The sequence below is a fragment of the Tachypleus tridentatus genome, chromosome 9, assembly GCF_004210375.1.
Source record: "Tachypleus tridentatus isolate NWPU-2018 chromosome 9, ASM421037v1, whole genome shotgun sequence".
NCBI lineage: Eukaryota > Metazoa > Arthropoda > Merostomata > Xiphosura > Limulidae > Tachypleus > Tachypleus tridentatus.
In genome coordinates, this window is record NC_134833.1 from 95,292,825 (window position 1) to 95,313,110 (window position 20,286).

At 30.6% G+C, this 20,286-nt stretch overlaps 1 protein-coding gene across 5 annotated transcripts in view; it reads left to right on the forward strand.

Moving 5' to 3' along the window:
* LOC143225803 (LITAF domain-containing protein-like) overlaps positions 1-20,286 on the forward strand; it is a 37,964-nt gene that overhangs the window by 7,828 nt on the left and 9,850 nt on the right. For 4 of the 5 annotated variants that reach the window (XM_076455834.1, XM_076455833.1, XM_076455835.1 and 1 more), the window contains exons 2-4: positions 12,196-12,294; positions 14,441-14,494; positions 17,026-17,167. In XM_076455834.1, the coding sequence (XP_076311949.1) occupies positions 12,216-12,294; positions 14,441-14,494; positions 17,026-17,167 (275 nt within the window). In that variant the 5' untranslated portion in view covers positions 12,196-12,215. Of the gene's footprint in view, positions 1-12,195; positions 12,295-14,440; positions 14,495-17,025; positions 17,168-17,810; positions 18,473-20,286 lie in introns of those variants that run through there. The other variant, XM_076455837.1, reaches the window with a different exon arrangement.

The window sequence follows — 20,286 nt, forward strand, 5'->3', positions numbered from 1 at the left end:
AGGAGTTAACTGACTACATATAGTTCATAGTGTCTTAGCCACTCAATATCTTGGATCACATTTATTTTAGCTTTCCTTGTATATCTGTCTCTATATGGTTCTTATGCAATCTTTCTTCACCAAGATTGAGATTCTGGTATATTATGTTTTGGATTTAAACCCATCCTGTTTTTCTCTCCATTTGGGGTTGACCTCCTCACATTTCCACCTGTGTAACTGATACCTATTTCCATACTGTGTGAAGAGTTATAACTGGTACAGAAGCGGTGCAGTTTTTCTTGTTTGTTCCTTTCTCAGTGGGGATCAAACTTCATGGGAGTTTTTTGGATGCTTTCAGAGGATACTTCTTTCTGTCTTTCACACGTGTTCAATGTGGAATTCTAGCTCTACAGTAATACCCCATTTAGTGCTCAGGAAGGACTCCTCAGAACAGAGTTATAAACAAAGCAGCTATAAACAGGGTCATTTTAATATTACATGTATGGAGATACATAACTGAAGGCATTGTTTTTTCTGAATGAAATACAAGTTCATGAGCTCTCAATCCTGTTTAGTTACAGAGCCATAACATAGAAAATCACACCTTTCCTGCCATGCCCACCTGTAACATCTTCTTCAGGATTCATCAATACATATATAGTTCTCTTTTAGGTTTATTACTATATCAGTTATAACCAACAGACTGGCAAGGTGATTGTTCATTAAATGATGTATTATATTATGTTGTTTTATTTACAGAGATTTGTAGATTGCTTCCTAAGTAAATGTTTTCTTCAAACAAGACTGGTATTGTATAGATGGATAATGTTTTGCTGGTTTGTGTTGTGTTGCTAGAAATTCCTGAAACTTTGTGATACTTATGAGACATTTTCTGCTTTTTGTGTTGTTATTTCATGTTCTTTGTTGCATTAGTTTATTGAATAAAAATTACTTAGTTTACTGTTACCATTAGTATGAGAAAATAGTGTTCAAAAAGTTATGGATTTTCATATTTTTTTCTCACATGGATATTGCTTAAGGTGTAGAGTTCTATAATGAATCGTTTAAAGCCTGCTTCTCAGAGTTTTGTGAGTAATGATAGCTTACTGTATCGGAAGTTATTTTCCTATATTGAAATACTTATAAAGCATACATTTTCAGTATAGAAAAATAATAATGTGCTGTTTTACACATTTTTATTTTTTATTTAATTTTCTATACTTTACAAAATTTGAAAGAAATTTTTAAAAATCAGAATACAGGATTATAAAAGTGTTGTGAAGTAAAAGAATACATATAAAAAAATTTTCTTTAGAAAATGGAACTCTATGAGTTTTTAGTATGGCAGAACATTTCCTTAATCTATCCATATTAATTTCTCTGGCTGTTTCATTTTCTGTTTAAAGTATTGCTAGACCATTTAATCTCTCTTGTCCAAGTATGGAATACAAAAATGTTTTTTATTAACTTAATCTTGAAAATTATTTTTAGCCACTCATCACATTTATGTATAAAGTTGAATTGATTCTTAGAGCAATAAACATATGAAAAGTTTTTTTGATTTGATTTTCACATGCATAAAATAAGACTATCTGGATTTAAACTTTTGAGTATTCAGTGTGCATTTAATATTAATTTAAGTTCTGCACACATTTTCATAACAGATATCCATCTTTTCATTGCTTGTTTATATTTATTTCTAATATGTTATAATTTTTGCAATGCTAAAAATATTGTGGTCAGTTTTTTGAGTCTTTTGATCTAAGTTTTTATCTATTGATATCTGAAATGTTTAATATCCAGTAATTAACACACAATTTAGAGAATGAACTATACACAGAGTTAATTAATATATTTCAACACTTAATTTGTATGTCGTTCACTTTGGTTATATCAAACTAATAATCTATAAAGTGAAAAAAATACCAGCAATGCAGTTGAAATGAGTTAATACACTTTTTGTATTGTGTACACAAGAAAAAATGTTGAGTGTGTTGCAGTAAAGGATTTCATTTTTTATTTTGTGAGATGTTTACTCTGTCACACTGTTGTATTTTATTGTTAGTTTAGCATCTTTAGTTGAGCTAAACATTTGTGTGTGAATAGAGAAGTATTCAAATCATTTGACTGAGTTTGAACTGTTCCAGTTGTAATGGATTTACTGTTATACATTTAGTTTCATGCACATGACACATGACTTATATTGTTGGATGTGTATTGCACAAGTCTCATATCTTCTCTAAATTTGAAGAAGATTCTCAAGAGTAAGAATCAACAATATGTTTTATGAAAACACAAGTGTATTGTCATATACATGCCAAATGAGTATATGAAAACAGTCTATAACAAGACACCAAGAGACAGTAATATAATATTGTTTGGCCCCTGCAGTCAGCATACTATAAGCCTCAGAAGCTATAACTGTTATAAATTTTAATTAATGTGAAAACTACATACATTTGACCAGGAATATTTATAGATTCCAAACATTAACTTTGACATTAATATTTCTGCAAGGATATGTTTTCATTGGGAAAAACTTGAGTATGAAGAATAGAGTTAGCTAGCACTCCCATAAAGTAAAATGTATCTGTGTGTCAACATTAAAAGTAATTTGCACCTTGTGGATGTGAACCTGTAACATTGATAAAATATTCAGTTCCAGACTAGATAAAAGACTGAATGTTGTTTGCAAATATGTAAAACTCTTGTATATAGACCAATCTTTGTAATAAGTGTTATTATAAATTGTATTGTTGTTTGTATATTAAAATATATTTGTGCTAAGAAAGAAAATTGTGTGTGTCAATCTTGTTTGCAAATATTATCAATTTGATACATCTTAACATTTAGTCAACTTCTAAATTAAAACTTCCATCTATTTGAAATTATAATGTGTAATGTACAGAGACTTGTTCAAGATAAATTGTGATATGTAACACAGTGGATTGACCAGTTTGATTGATATTATAACACCATGAAGTTATACATAATAGAATTTTGAATTTAACAAGTGTACTTGCATAAGATTTGGTAAGCTTTTAATAAATATTATAATGTTCCACACAAAAAATAAAATTATAAAGTATTTGTGCAAAAAACGTGCTTATAAATTTCCAAAACCTTTAGTGGGTTAATATAAGTGCAAGGTGAATTGTTTGCTAGAAATGAAAATATATTTATCCTAAAGTTTTTTAATTTAATTTGTCTAACCTCAAAAATCTCCTAAATAAATATCAGTTTTTTCCATAAAAACTTTGTATTTTATCTGTTATTTTCTTTACCCCCAACACTTACTGAAGCAAATCATCAATGAACACTGAGATGAAAAGTTGAAAATTATGAAGTAAAATCAACATTACATTTTTTTTATTAATTGAGAATTTAGGATATTCTCATATCCTCAATTAATGATAAGCAGAAGCTCTGCTCATCAGGCTGGTGTTTGTCTAACTGTAATATTCATACCTCATTGAAAAAAACTTAAAAAGGGAACCTTTTCTAAAAAACGGAATTTTTTTTTGTTGGAAGTACAACATGGGCAAGTATTGGATTGTGGTCTGTAGTCATATGAAACTCATTGCATCAAAATGATTCAAAGTAGACAACTCAATGTTTTCTTAAATTTTACTAATATAAATTGTAATATTTTTATATATGTTAAAAATGGTACTGTCTAAAGAAAAACTAATGTTTTTTTAAGAATTCTGGATTGATTTAGGTGTTTAAGGTTTATAAAGAAACTAATGGTGTTGATGCATCTGTTTTTCATACTTAATGATTACAATGGTAGGACTGTGGGACAAGTATAAATTTTGTCAGAGTGGGAGTCATATTTTGTTAAGAGAGTTTTATTTTTATAACAGAGTGATTGATTTTGGAATGGGTTATCTTCAGATTGTGGTGGATACAGAAAATTTTAAGGGAAGTCTTGATAACTGTTTCAATAAGAAGGGCTCATTAAAGAATATAAAGGCTTAGTTTGAGGGATAGATTAGTATAGATGGAACATTGCATATTTAAAAGCAGCTGGTATGGGTAAAGAAAACACTAGTTGAGGAGTGAACAACGTTTCAACCTTCTTCAGTTATTGTCAGGTTCAAAAATAATGAAAGGTAACTGACCACATGTTTGAAGGTGGTTGTGTAATTGCGTGTAGGAATGTAGAAGGTGTGCTTTGATGTTTGATTATATTTATTAATAAAGGTATAAAAGTGTTCCTTTGTATTGTTTTAGGCTTGAGTTGTAAAAATAAGGCTTCCTTAATTTTGTATTTGTTTATGTTTGTTTCTTTATTTAGTATTTGGGTGTTTTCTATGGTGACTTTGTGTTTATTTGACTTGCAGTGTTCAAAAATGTGGGAAGGTGAGTTTTTGTGTTCTTTGAATCTGGTTTCCATTTTACTACTTGTTTCTCCAATATAGAAGTCGTGGAAGTTATTTCCTTGTATTTGATAAATAATGTTTGTGTTGTGTTTGTCAGTGTAGTTGTTGCACAGTATAGATCTTAGTTTTGTACCTGGTTTTTGAATAAATTTGGTATTAACTGGAATGTTATACGTTGTTGCTAGTTTTTGCCAAATGTTGGTTATTTTTCTGCTGATGTCTGGAATATGGGTCATTCCATGTCAAATCATGCAGATTTTGGAAAATTTTCCAGGTGACCTCTTCAGAATGCCTTGAAAAAATTCACGTGTGCTCACCTACCCATATAATGAAAAATTGCGAAAGATTAGATCAATATCTCTAATAGTTTCTGATCAGAATACAGCCCTGTAAAATTTATTTTTTTTTGGCAAATTCATTTTTCAGGCAACTTTGGCAGCTTAAAGCTGCAAGATTAATGGTGGTAGAAGGCTGAAATTTGCAACACTGACTGAATTTATCTTGCAGAATTCAAAAATGGTCTCAAACCAAGTTTATCTCTCTTAGAATTTTCATAGTGAGGCTGTAAATTCACCTGAAAACCCAAAATCATAAAAAACATTGGTTTATTTAATAAGCTATAGCTCTTAAGACTTAATATGATACAAAGCTGAATGTTTTTTACAAATTTCTGATAACATATCAATTGATAAATCAGCAATTGTTGTAAATAAAAGTCTATTAGATCTGTAAAAAATTTAGTTGCATGCAAATTTTTATGATTTAGCTAAAAATAGTCTTACTTCAAGCCACAGTTTGACCATGTCACCAGTTATTCAGCCTTTTCAGATTTTTACCATATATTCTTACATCTCTGAATATCTATAAAAAAAAAATCAAGGTGGTGTTCAACCTACTTTTTGAGTTATCATTTTTTAAAGTATCCTCTGACCATACATTGTTTACTTAAAAAAAATTCAGTTCAGGTGTGTTTATGAAGTATTTGTACAAAAAACTTGCTTATAAATTTCCAAAACCTTTAGTGGGTTAATTTAAATGCAAGGTGAATTGTTTGGTACAAATGAAAATAATTGTGTGCAAATATATCCATACAATTTTGAAAAAATTATGAATGCCATTGAAATATTCTAATCAGCCTTTACCATATATTCTTACATCTCTGAACATGATCAACAAAAAAATCAAGGCTGTAAAAAGTAATAAATTATCAAATTTTAAGTGTCTCTGATATGTACCATTGGGCAAAGGACCACGTTCAGGGCATTCAGTTCTTTCTTGTCAGTCCTGCAGAATTATGTAAAGTTTGATCTACTTGAGCACTATGAAAAATGCAAAACTGTGGCAGGTATTAGGTCACATCATAGATTTATTCCCCAATTTACCAACAAATTGTATATGAGAAATGATGTGTACACAGTTGTAACTGTTGGTAGTAGCAGTGAAAGTGATGCTGCAGTAGCTCAAATAGGGTCTAATGATTGCAATGACAATTATCAGCCAGGGAAATATGTGGTATGCATATATGGTCATGAACGGTATGTGGAAAACATAAAAGATAGATCAGATGGGCATTCCGATGTGTTGGTGTCATTTATGAAGAAATCAAGAAACGAACTGTTCTCATGGCCTGCAAGGTCACTTAAAGATGAAAGCTGGATTCCTTTCCAACATATTCATTGTCTGATAAGTGCACCTACCGTGCAAGGCAATAGTGCTCGCCACTATGTTCTAAGCCAAAGTGATCTTAACATAATCAAACTTGAATTTCAGAAATTCATTCAAGCTGTCTGAACACAGCAATGTTTATTTGATGTTGTTAAGGCTAATTTATTGCCAAAGCAGTTTTTGAAACATTTCATTGTCACGATTATTGTAGTTTGGTGTGACTATAATCTTTCTCAGTTATCCCCTGTTGTAGCACTGTGCTTTTTGTGTCTGATTTACCTTTGTACTTATTATATTATGAATCTTAAACTCAGCCATATCTACATAACTGTAATGCATACACAATATATTTGCATTGCCATGTGATCTAACTAGTTATACCAGTAAACTTGTTCAGAAATGAATTAATTCTTTCTTGTTTCTTACAACTTTATTATTTAACATTGTGAAAGGCTGGTTAGAATATTTCAGTGGGATTCATAAAATTCTGACAGGTATTTTTCAAAATTGTATGGATATATTTGCATACAGTAACACACCTAAACTGAATTTTTTTTAAAATAAAAACGTATGGTCAAAGCATACTTTCAAAAATTATAACTCAAAAAGTAGGTTGAACACCATCTTGATTTTTTTTTTATAGGTATTCAGAGATGTAAGAATATATGGTAAAAATCTGAAAAGGCTGAATAACTGGTGACATGGTCAAACTGTGGCCTGAAGTAGGGCTATTTTCAGCTAAATCATAAGAAGTTACATGCAACTAACTTTTTTTACAGGAGATCTAATAGACTTTTAATTACAACAATTACTGATTTATCAACTGATATGTTATCGTAAATTTGAAAATAAAATTCAGCTTTGTATCTTAATAAGTCTGAGAGCTATGGCTTATTAAATAAACCAATGTTTTTTACAATTTTGGGTTTTCAGGTGATTTTACAGCCTCACTATGAAAATCTTAAGAGATATAAACTTGGTTTGAGCCCATTTTGAATTTTGTGAGATTAATTCAGTCAGTGTAGCAAATTTCAGTCTTCTACCACCATTACTCTTGCAGCTTTAAGCAGCCAAAGTTGCCCAAAAATGAATTTGCCAAAAAAAAAAAAAAACATTAACTAAATTTTACAGGGCTGTAAATCAGAAACTATTAGAGATTTTGATCTAATCTTTGGCAGTTTTTCATTATATGGGTAGATGAGCACATGTGAATTTTTTCAAGGCATTCTTTGGGGGTCACCTGCAGCCATGATTTGACATGGAATGACCTATACATGGTATGTAGCCATCTTTGGTTTTGTGATTTTTTAAATCGTGGAGTATATTTACTTTTGTTAGTTGATTTTGTATTTTGTTTAGGTGTGTGCATATAATATTTTCTACAGTTTATGGAGGAAATTTGTTGAAGTTGATGAAGTATTGTTTTTTTTTGTCTAATTTGTCGTTAATTTTATCTGGCGAGCATAGTTTTATGGCTGTTTATTTGGTTTCTTAGTATGTTGAGTTTTGTTTCATGTGCTGAGTCACAAGGAATGTGTAGTCCAGTATGGGTGATTGTTTTGGTGGATTCCTGTTTTAAATTTTGTATCTTGGTAAATACATTGCATGGGCATTCTCCAAATATGTAACATCAGCCAGCTTGTTCATCAAAGACTTCTTTAATTTCAAATCTAACTTTAATCAACTTAATCATAAAGCCTTAATGGCCAGTTTCAATGTCATCTCTCTCTTTACAGAAGTCCCAACCACTGAGGCCTGCAAGATAGCCTTAGAACTCTATATCCAAGACCCTAACCCATCGATAGATATTCCCAGCAACCCTCGTAGAATTCACCACAATGAAGACATACTTCATGTTCAACAACCACAACTATATACAAACAAATTGCCTAAGCATGGGCAATCCAGTATCACCAGTTCTAGCCAGTATTTTTATGACACAAATTGAAACACAAGCAATTAACACAGCATTATATCCACCACTATATTGGTGCAGATATGTAGACGACATGATTGCAGGATTCACATTTATATTATACACACTTAATTTTTTTCAATCACATTTACTCTATACATCCCAACATTAACTTCACATGTGAACAGGAAGAAGGCAATTAAATATCAGTTCTTAACCTCAAAATTACAAGAACCGATACATAATTTAAAACAGAAATCCACCAAAAAATCACCCATACTGGACTATATATTGCTTGGGGCTCAGCACATGAAACAAAACAAAAACTTAATATCCTAAGAAACCAAATAAACACAGCCATAAAATTATGCTCACCAGATAAAATTAACAACGAATTAGATAAAATTAAACAGTACTTCATCAACATCAACAAGTTTCCTCCACAAACCATAGAAAACATTCTTGCACACTTAGACAAAAAGCAAAATCAAGTCACAAAAGTGAACATACCCCACGATTTAAAAAATCACGAAACCATATATGGCTGCATACCATATGTTACCAACATCAGCAGAAAAATAACCAACATTTGGCAGAAACTAGCAACAAAATATGATGTTCCAGTTAATAATAAATTTATTCAAAAACCAGGCACAAAACTAAGATCTATACTATGTAAAAACTACACTGACAAACACAACACAAACATTATTTATAAAATACAATGTGATAACTGCCATGACTTCTATATTGGAGAAACAAGTAGAAAAATGGAAACCAGATTCAAAGAACACAAAAACTCACCTTCCAGGTTTTTGAACACTGCAAGTCAAATAAACACAAAGTCACCATAGAAAACACCCAAATACTAAATAAAGAAACAAACATAAACAAATGCAAAATTAAGGAAGCCTTATTCGTACAACAACTCAAGCCTAAAACAAATACAAAGGAACACTTTTATACCTATATTAATAAATATATCCAACTTATTAGCATGCCCTCTACATTCCTACACTCAATTACACAACTACCTTCAAACATGTGGTCAGCTACTGGTCAGTAGCCCTCTCCTTCTTTGTGAACCTGACGATGACTGAAAAAGGTCAAAACGCTGTTTGTTCCTCTACTAGTGCTTTCTCTTTCCATACCAGCCATTTTTAAATCTATAATTTTTCTCTACAAGTGGGTTTTTCATCACCACAGGTAGATGTACCAATGTAAAATTCAACAATTGTGTGATGATCACTGATATAAAACTTTAAATTATAATTATATTCAACATGTTTGTTTAGTCAGTGGACAGAGATCATGTTCAGTACCTTGGGTTCAGGTTTTGATTTTTTAGGGTCTTGTACAATCTCTTGTAATGGTCTAATTCTTTGTGAAGACTGAAGAGCATTTAGAGAACCAAGAGTAGGTCTAATAGTTTCAGTACCCTGAAGAAATGTCAGATGAAAATTAAATTGCTCAGAAAAATTTAACATTTAATCACAATTACTTGTTTAATTTTCAATTGTGACTTGTTTTCTTTCTAAAGACAAAAGCCAATTGTCTATTTTTAACAAACTGAATTCACAGTGAACAAATGCCCTAGATAAAAATAATATAGTTATCACATTCTTTCTTACTGTTTTAAAAAATATATAAATATAAGAGTGTGTTATATTATGAATCTATGCTAGATTACTACACAGTGAATCCATATTCTATATGATCCCACAAATTCAAGTTAAACATATAATTTTCATGAAACTTCAGTAATTCAGGAAAGATGAGAATTTATAAATAAAAGAAAAAAGTTGACACAATTAATGTACTCCTGTAAAGAGGAGTAACAACAGCCAACTTCCTGCCCTCTGGCACCTGCCCATTATCCACAAATTTACAAAATACAGTACCATGTGACTCACTTATCCAATCCTTAACCTACTTCTAAAGCCCTTTTGAAAATGTTATCTGGTCCAAAAACCTTATTCTTTAAATTTCTTAGTTTTCTTTTTTTTCCACACAGTCAGAATTAATGTAGTAATCCTTTTTTGTATTGTGATTTCACCTAGCACCTGTTTGAGATATAGAATATTGCCTAAATATCAGTCCAAATCATCAGATATGAGCATTCCTTTATCAATCTTCTATGGCTCTCCTTCTATTCTAACGTTTTACACACCCTTTTATTTAAAAAAAAATCCTTGCCGTCAATTTTTTTATTTTCGTCCAGCCTTTTTTCATTTGTCCATTTTGGCTTCCCAATATCCCATACGACCAACTAATTCCTTGCAGTTATTCCTTTTGTTTTCAATAAGAAACATGTCTGTGTTTAATACGTGATTTATTTAAAAATAATTTTTATGTTCCATTGTGTCTCTAGTTAATTCTGCTACTCATTTTACAAAAACATAATTCTTGTTGCATTTTTTTGAAACTTGTAATGAAAATTTAGTTATTTTAAATTCCCATATGCAGTAAAATGTCAAGTCTAATAGAACAATGAATACTTACACCCAAATTTCGCCATTTTCTACACCCCATCAATTATTTCTATATCAGAAATTAACCATAAATCTAAACAGTGATTACTCCTTGTACATTTCCTAACCAATTGGTGAAAGAAATGCAACCTGAATGTTTTCTAAACAATTTAGAAAAGGATCTTTGTATAATGGTAAATAGATCACTCAAAACATTTAAGCATTATTTTGAAGCTAGGATGTATTTATGACGTATTGATTAGAAGTCAAAGGAAGGGTATGTATCTAATCAAATCACTAGTTAGACTTCACTTGAAATACTGTGTGTATTGTTTTTTCAGAAAGGGTTCAAAGGAGAGCTACTAGGATAATTCTTGGAATGAAAACATTATTTTGTGAGAGACTGTAACATTTCTTATTTTATTCTGAGAAAAGAAGGGGAAAAAGTAACCCTAGTGAAGTTTACAGGATTATCTGCAGGATAAGTGATATATTTAATGGCTCCTGATTTCTTTATGTTATAGAGGTAATAGCACGGAAGTCAAATATTAGTGTAAAATTTGGAAAAATAGACTTCGTTTTACTTAAGATTGTGTTTTTCTAACAGAATGATTGATATATTGTATGAATTAGCTTTAAAATCACAGGTATTTAAGAAGAAAATTAATGACTCTTTGAAAAATAAAGAGTAAGTTTGAATATTTGTTTCTGTTGAGAGAGGTGTTCAAGAACAGCCTTAAATCAAATGGATCCTTGTTTGTTTGTTCTGTTATATACATTCACACTGTTCCTTTCAAAACTGTACTGACTTCTTTGTCTTAAGAATAAAAGGATTTTGTTCTAGTCAAACTCAGCCATACTTTTTCAATGTATATATTGTTAATTAACTTAAAACTGCAGTATACTAATGTAATTAAAAGTTTTATAATGGTTTATTTAAGTAGATGGTTGTAATATGAGTTGGATGTCATTTCAGTTAGTCCCTCTTTTTCCTAATATAACATTGATGTATCTCTGTACACAACACAACTCCTCAGAAAACTTGCTGTGTGGTATAACTAGAATGACTTTAGCTAGTTTGTAGGAGGGTTCTCAGACCTAAGAAGATCATGGGGCAAGAATATTTTGCCTTCCAACACAACTCAGTCCTAATGATGCTATGCAAGTCAAATAATTCACTGAATTGTAGCATAAATCAATTATAACCTTGTTTTCATTTGTTTCACATAATATAAAAATAATGGTAGGTATGTGTGTGTGTAAGGGTAGGTAAGTTCTTGATTCTTTAAATTCATAGTTTTTAATATAGGTGTTGCTGTATGAATTGAAATTGAGTATTAGCATATGGCTGCAGTAAGTATCAGTGTTCTCTATCTCATAAGGAGACCTTTGAAAAGTTGGGTTAGGCAAGCTTTTTGGAGCAGCTATCTAAGCTGTCTTGCCTATATGTATGACAAAGTCCCAACCTCTCCAATGAAACATTTCAAGATTTTGTGAGATTACTTGATTGTTGTAGTTTGGTAATCAGATTGGTGGAAAGATGTCTTTATCAAGAGATAGACCAAAGTAAATAGTAAAGGAACCATGTATTTTGACATTCTGAAATAGCAGTAAAATTAGAATGGTTCGACAATTTCTTGGTTATGAGCCTCAACATAAACACATTGGTGAAAACTAGGATGATCTCATCTTTCCAAGGTAGCACTGCAGTAATTGCACTCAGTCAAAAACTATTACATATATTCCTATCTAATTACAATTTTCAACTTTTTATTTATAGTTGCCAATCTCTAAAGGAAAATGGAACTACATAAACCAACAGGGTCTTATGCAGATCCTCCCCCACCTTACAGCCCTTCTCCTGGAGAATATACTGGAGGTAGGAAAAAAAACCAAACTTGTATGGATGATTCAGTAAAGCCCAAGTTCTGGTTAACCTTGTTCATTATATTTTTTATGTACATGTATACTAAAATGTTTCTCACCTCAGGCTTACTTGTGAGTTCACCACAGATTCAGTTGCTATTGCTGCTGAGTTATTTGTGTTCATGTAAGTTTTATACAGAGTTAGAGTTACTTTAGTGTTGGCAGTTTTAATTTCATATGTTTTTGTGTTCTGATTTTCTGTCCTGTCTGAATTATGTGTAGTAGAATATTTAAGTATAGTACTGCTTTTATTTTGATATACTCAAATGAAAATATTTATCACTGAGTTAAAGGTTAATAATAAAAATAAGTATTGACAAGCTTGTACTATATTTTATTTTATCGTTTCTCATTGTTGCTTAATGTATCTAAGTTGATACATTTACATGAGAAGTCTCAGTGTAGATTAAGTGCTTCTACTATCTAAACAACTAATTCTAGTTATTATGGAAACAGGTTACATGATGTTACATGACAAATCCATATTGCCCCTAATTAATGCTCTCCACTAATTATTACTCCTCCACACCAATCACAGAATCAGCAATCAATACTGGTAACTGATAAATGTCACTTAGACCATGATTTTCCCACCTGTTTTTTTGTCATAGCAGCAAACTTCAAAAATGCTTCACAGGATTTTTTGACACTTATAAACAATGAATAACATATTTACTACAATAGTGAGCATTGATGTTTATAGCTAAGTTAGAAGTAAACAGGCTATATTTACTACCACTTACTCCCAATGTATTTGTTTCTAATAGAGACATTATCATATAACCTATTTAATCTCTATATATTGTCTCTCCCTCCCTTAAACAACTTGCAATGCCCCGGGAGATGCTAACTAGGGGCACTACAGTATTTCATTAAACTTTACACACTAGTTCATATTTTTTAGGTACACTTGTCAAACCTCACCAAAGTTTATGTTTTGAACATATCAGTATAGAGCCTGCAAATTGAGCAGTAAACATCTGGAACTTGGAAAAAACAAAAACAAAGTTCTAAACAATTTTTTTTTCATTTAACTGAGAGCTGAATAAAAAGAAAAGCCACCTTTTTTATGTCTCAACGAACTTTTCAAAATTAATTTATGATGCTATTTTATCTGAAGCTATGATACTTCTTTCAATTGTTGATATAAAATATACATGAGTAAAAATTCTGATATGCCTTTTGGTCACAGAGATATCATTCTCCAAACATGAAATGAAACCTCTGTCAAGGTGAACATCACTTTTTTTCAAAGCAGTATTCAACACAAGAAAGAAAAGTAAATAAATATAGACAAAAACATATTTGACTGTAACAAGCATTTATGTTGTTTTCAGTTTAAAACGTTCATATTTTGGGTAATTTGATGGTTTAGTTTGCCATTTTGTAGACTTTGATGCATTGTATGTATTGTATATAAGATTCATTTTAAAACTGGCATTGGAGACAAAAGTAAAAATGGTGTTATTATCATTATTTCTCAGTAGAGATTGTAGTTTATAGGTTTTACTGATTTTTTTTAACAAGTCTAATTTTTTATGCTTTTAGATTATGATTTTTTTACTTTACCTAAAAAAATTATTAGATAGAAAATATGAAGTTTTTCTGTTTCTTATTTATATGCTGTTTTGAGAGTGAACTATTTGGGTTTATACATAGAAGGTAACAGAAGCATAACCAGTAATATGTTGTTCACTTAATAGCAAGGCATAAAAGCAAGTCTTTTTTTCTTCTAGTTTTAAATAGAAGTAGTTCAGCAATTTTTGGAATGATACTATAAAATGATACACTATTTCGGATGGTTTTGTGAATTTGCCTGATTCCTTTAAAGAATAATAACAATGTGCTCTAGATGTCTTAAACAAGAAAAAAATTAATTAGTAAGCTTTGTCTTGAATTCCAATAAAGTCAGTCTTTACTTTAATGTAAACTTTTCCCCCATTGCTATGATTTTTACTAATGTTTAATTTTAATTATTAACAAATTAACTTCATTGTGTGTTGAAAATAATGAATGTAAAATGTGAATTTTTTTGCTCTAAATATAATGAAAATCAAATCTAATACTTGTCTTCATTTCACCATATTCCTTCTGATTAGGAAAGCAATCTAAATCATCCCCAATGATCATTGGACCCCTTTCTACTAGACAAGGTTGGTTTTATTATGTTACAGAAAACTTATAAGGAAATTACACCAGCTCTTAGTTAGAGAGTATTTATGTTCAGGGGGCAAAGAAATGTAATTTGAGAGCAGTTAACTATAACAAACTTTAATAATAGTATAAGTATCTACCTTCTATTTATTGCTCATCAAATATCATGACACTAAGAAATTATCTAAGAGGAAAGTAGTCATAAACATTCAAAATGTTAACCATCACAAGCGAGTTAAATTGTATACTTTTACATCTGGCCATGAGCCTTATTCTCTTCATGGAATAAAATGAAAAAAAATTATTTATTAATTTAATCTTATTTCAAGTTATCACTTTTTAAACTTTATTAGATAGTAAGTGTTGCAGTGTAATAGTACAGTGGTTAAATTAAAAATTGTTTAGAGGGGAAGAAATCATGAAACTTCCTGGGTTTATAGAGTTTTATATAGGGAATCATATAAAAGTAAGTGCCATTTTGGATCTTGCTCCTGAGTCCAGTTATTTAATATTTTATCTAACACATAAGGAATGCAAAGTGGGTGACATGCAAGTTTGTTATATTGGCAATATATTATTTATTTGTTCACCTTTAAATGATCATTTATATTATTTTCCTTGTAAACATCAACTGTACAAAAGTAAAAAATTATCCTAAAATTAAAAAACGTTTAATTCAATAAATGTTCATGACTCTCTTAGGCTTCACAGATAATCCTGTTGGTTACAAGTTTTTGTGGCATACGTGAGATAAATACTAACATCAATTAAGTAACTATATTTAAAGAACATGTGTACTCATTGTTCAATCCTATTTACAGTTTCCAGTGCAGAGAAAGAGTGCAGTGCAGGGAAAGCTAGTTTCACTGCATTTACACAGTTCTCTACAACCTTTTTTGCAGCCACAGTGGATCAGTTCTTGATGTGACTGTGATGCCTCTGGTAGTGCTCTCCATCATTGTGACCATCCCTCCAGTTGTTGATTACTAACCCCAATCATCAGGGTTACATGATTCCTGCCTAGCTAATCAGATTGGTTACATGTCCAGCCTAATAAGCTGCTAACTTTGCATGTTCTAGAAGGACAGATTTGGGGGGGGGGGCATGTTATCAATATTCCTCTAGCTCTGTTTTAAGCTGCTTTCCTCTCTATACTTGTCCTGTACCACATTAAGTTGTTTAACATTCTGAGCTTGTCCAAGTATGTAGGCTTTGAACACTATTGTAGTGTAATCCATGAAAATCTTGCACTTCTTGTCATAGATTTTTTTGAGTGCTAGAAAGGATATATGACCTTCAGCTGGATTACTTTGCATCACACTTTTATTTCATTAAAACTCACCTTTTTACAGTTAGGTATGGATGAAATGCAAATGCCAGTAACAGTACTTTATGGTTGAGATCTAAAATGGGGTTTGCCTTTATATAGCTCTTCACATATTGAAGTGTATGTCTATAAAGATTGATGCTTCTAAATGTTAACAGTTCTTCCATACATCTCTGCTTAACTATTGAATTATATCTTTCAAACAGTTCTACAGTGTGAATTATGGTTGATGTAATGAAGCTCCAAATGTCCTTAAGAATAACTATAAGAAATGTATTACAATAGCTTAGGTTACCAAATTTTTAAATTTTAGTTATTTTTCAATTAATATGAAATTAACACTTCATGTTTAACAGAAAAAATTGTAACTCACAAGCTTCAAAGAAATGTGTAATTGTAAAGAAATGAGACCAAGCAAGTAATCATCTGATGTTCATAAAACTTTTATGCAATTTTTGTACTTATTTTGGCAGTCTGTTGAGGTAATGATATGAATTATTCATATAACCACTCTCATGTAATCTTTACAGTAGTATATATGTTATACTTAAAAATTTTCAGTGAAAATTAAAATAAAATTTTAATTTCATGAAAGTTTGATAGGATAGTTTAAAATAAATACAAGTACCAAAATGGCATTGTGTGCAGGTTACCACCTAAGTAAGGTATGCAGTAATATTTTATGTTACACAGTTGTGAAGACATTCACTGAATATATTGACACACACACACACCAAAGTTTTAACTAAAATTTTCTTAAAGTTGAAAGCTAGGAAAATAGATCTGAAATTAAATGTTAAAATAGTTTTAACAATAATTCATAAAACATTTGTGATTCAAATTACAAATATGCAAACATTATTCAATTGTATATTGTATTTTATATCTTAAGAGTAGTTTCTTTTGTTTCTGAAACCTTTGGATTGAAAGTATTTTACTGTGTACTAGTACACAAAATGAATTGAAAGGTAATGGATAAAGGTGAGCATTTAGCCAACAAAATTTTATAATGTTAATTGTCTACATACTAGTATGTGTATGCAGTTTTTTTATTATTTGCATGAATAGCCAGATTATTGCCTTGTGATATTACATGATTTCACTTCAGCCAGTTGGGATGCAAGTTAATATATAAATAAGCAACTAGTTAAATAATGAAAACATTGTTTTTAAGCTGAAATCACCTTTCTTTTATGCCATCAGTGACTGTAATCAACATTGCTCAATGGGATCCTTACCCCATGCAGATGACTTGTCCATATTGTTCAGCCCAGATTATGACTCAAACTGTCGTTTCTTCTGGTCTTTCAACATGGATTTTGTCGAGCACCCTCATTTTATTAGGGTGAGTTCACTAATAAAAGTGTTTTAAGGGTACATCATTTTGTTTTTGTTTTTGCCTTAAGTGAAGCTTCTTTGATTAGGTTTGTTTTTAATGTTTTTAAATAACATGAGTTATCCTTGTGAACTAACTGTTAGTTTATTGTTTGTATATATATGTATATGGAATTTAAAAAGGGCAGCCATAAAGCTGTATAAGAGAACAACTGCAAATTGAGTTACTGAAAAAAACTGGAGGTGAGGTGAAAATTTTGCAGGTTTTTCATTCGGTTGTGTAGGAAGTTCAACAGTATTAATATTATTGTTACTAGTTATAGGCTTAGAAGTTTTACAGGGTATCACAATCTTTTAAGAACTTTCATGTTTATATTTTAATTCCTTGTGATATTGTGTAGGGTAATAGTAAACTGCCTTAGTGTATTAACCACTATTGGCTTTACCTCCCATTTGTTTAAGTTATTACGTATAGTTAATATTAGTTGTATAACGTTTCTTTGGATAGTATGGCAGGAATTCACAAAGTTTGCAAACTAGTGGACCCCCTTCAACTTCTATACTGTATTGGCAAACCACTTCCTGTTACAAAATATTTTTTATCATGGGTAATTGGTGTATCATATAATACATGTATTTTACTACCTTTACAGCTTGTTTCTAGTTTCAAGAAAAGAACAATGAAAAGAGAATTATGTATGGATAATTTAAAACAAATCTTATGACTTGCTTTAATGTTAAGGATGATACAGCTTTGATAAAACTATCTTGTGAATTTTTGGTTCAGTGTCTGACAGTTTCAAATGAAGATCCAGCTTCACATTTATATTATTCCTATACTTTAATTTTATATGCATCAATCCAATTGGAAATCAACTGTCTTATTTTTGTGATCAGCAAGCAATGGTACTAGGTGCACAAGTATACATAATTTATGTTAATTTCAATTATTAATTTTGGTATTTATATATATAACCATATTAGTTTTATAAAGTCTTGTCATTTTAATTTATTTGTTACTCTTTCATTGAATGATAATTTCATAAATTTGATAGATCACTGCAGACCCCCTGGATCTGCAGACTGCAGTTTGGGAATATTGTATTATACCATTACATTCTTACCTTTTCTTGATAACTTTCTTTGCCATGTTAATTTGTGTTGTACTTTTATTTCTGTACATTATCATTTTTATTGAACTTTCTACTTTCTAGAGTTGTATTGTGTCACCTTCTCAGTATTTATGGAAGATTTAGTTTTTTTTACTTCCTGTAGCTGTATCTGATTGTTATGTGAGATAATTAAAGTAAGAGTGGTAAAGCTTTTAGACACACTGTATATTATGTTTTATGTGTTGTTGTTTTTGTATTACACAAAAATTTTTTTTTATATTTTCATAGACAGTCACAGGCATCATTTTATTTCTTTATTTATTATTTGTCTTCATAAAACTTAATTTTTTGTTGTACCATAAGAAAATTATTGCTACTAGTATGATACCATTTAAACAATAATATGTGTTATATAAAATGTCAATGATGCCATTCACCTCTTTAGACAATAGGGGTAACTTAAGGAGTTTTATTTGGTCAAAAAATGTTCTAGGGAGAATTTGAGAAGAAATAGGCATGTTATGCTGAAGTTAAGTTTTTCAAAAAATATTTAATTCTATAACAATAGTTAAAGAAAAACAAACTAGTATTTCTGTGTTCCGTAAGTAAGGTGTACAATATTATTTATCTTTACTTTCATTAACAGTATTGATTATACAATCTGGTATATTGAATGTCATTACTTTTTTATTTTTCATGATTATGCTTTCATTAGAGAAATTGTTTTGCATTTGCAAATTGTGAGTCATTTTATACTGAGAATTTCACAAGGTCCTCTCATATTTTGCAAGGAGTTAGTGATCATGAAGTTTTCAAGTTACACAGTAGTGCTGTCTCTGCACTTTTCAGTGTTGAAGCCTGGAAAAATATATAATTTTTTTTGTAAACAGAGATAAGGCTGATTTCCATAAGTATTGTGTTTTTGAAAATTCTGGTAACATTGGAAATAATTTTGGCAGTTGTAAAATTCCCGATCAAATGGGCATTACCACATAGAGGACATCACAGTAAAACAGATCCTATATTGAAAAAAGAGACCTGTTGACTACCTAGTGCTAATTCTTGTACTTGGACAGTTTGATGTTCTGTTGAATATGTGCATTAACATTATAAGAGATACAGGAAACTTTGAAATGAAAGAGAACTGAAAATTCCTTTGGATATGGAGCTGTACAGCAATGTTGTACAAAACAATAATAAACAATATTTGCCACAGTTTTCTGCATGATGGAGATAACAATTGTTGATGAAATTGGAGACCAGAAATTCTTTGTGCAACTTCATAACTGTCAGGATACTTTTGTTGTTAAACAGGAGATGATAGCTTTGTGCTATATGACTTAGGAGGATGTGAAGGAGTGGCTTTTTGGTGTAAAGGTAATTGTTGATGCTTTTGATTCCTGTCTGTATCAATCACTAAAATCAGTCTGAAACAGTTTTCTTGCAAATGTAGAATATAATTGGTGGATGATTTTACAGAGCTGCAAGTGGGCATGGTCCTTGTAATGGTGTGTAGAAGTTCATCATGGAAGTGGCTCCAAATCTGGTGTACATTTGGTGTTACATATATTTCTCAACATTACTGACATAAAGAACCTTATCAGAGTTCTTCACAGATATGTTACTTTTCAAATCTTGTATACTTATAAGCATATGGCCAGATATATTTGTAGAACAAAGAGTAGAATCATGACAATTGAAAAAGTTACATAAAAACAGGAGAAACCCCATGGTAGTAAAAACAAGTGGTTCTTGAACATTTGTTTACAACCTTGTTTTAGATTTGCAGCACATCAAGGTGTTCCTAAAAGTTTAGGGCCAAAACTATTTGAAGCTAATGCTAAAGCAGAGTGGTGTGATTTCGAAATATATCAGTTGTATTTCTTGCTTCTTTATGTAGACAGAATTTTACAACGTGCATTAGAATATTTTCAGACTATAGGTCTGGATTACCTGAAAGCTTGGAACATGGTAGAGTAAGCTGAAAAAGTACCTGAAAAAATTAAATTTTGATGAG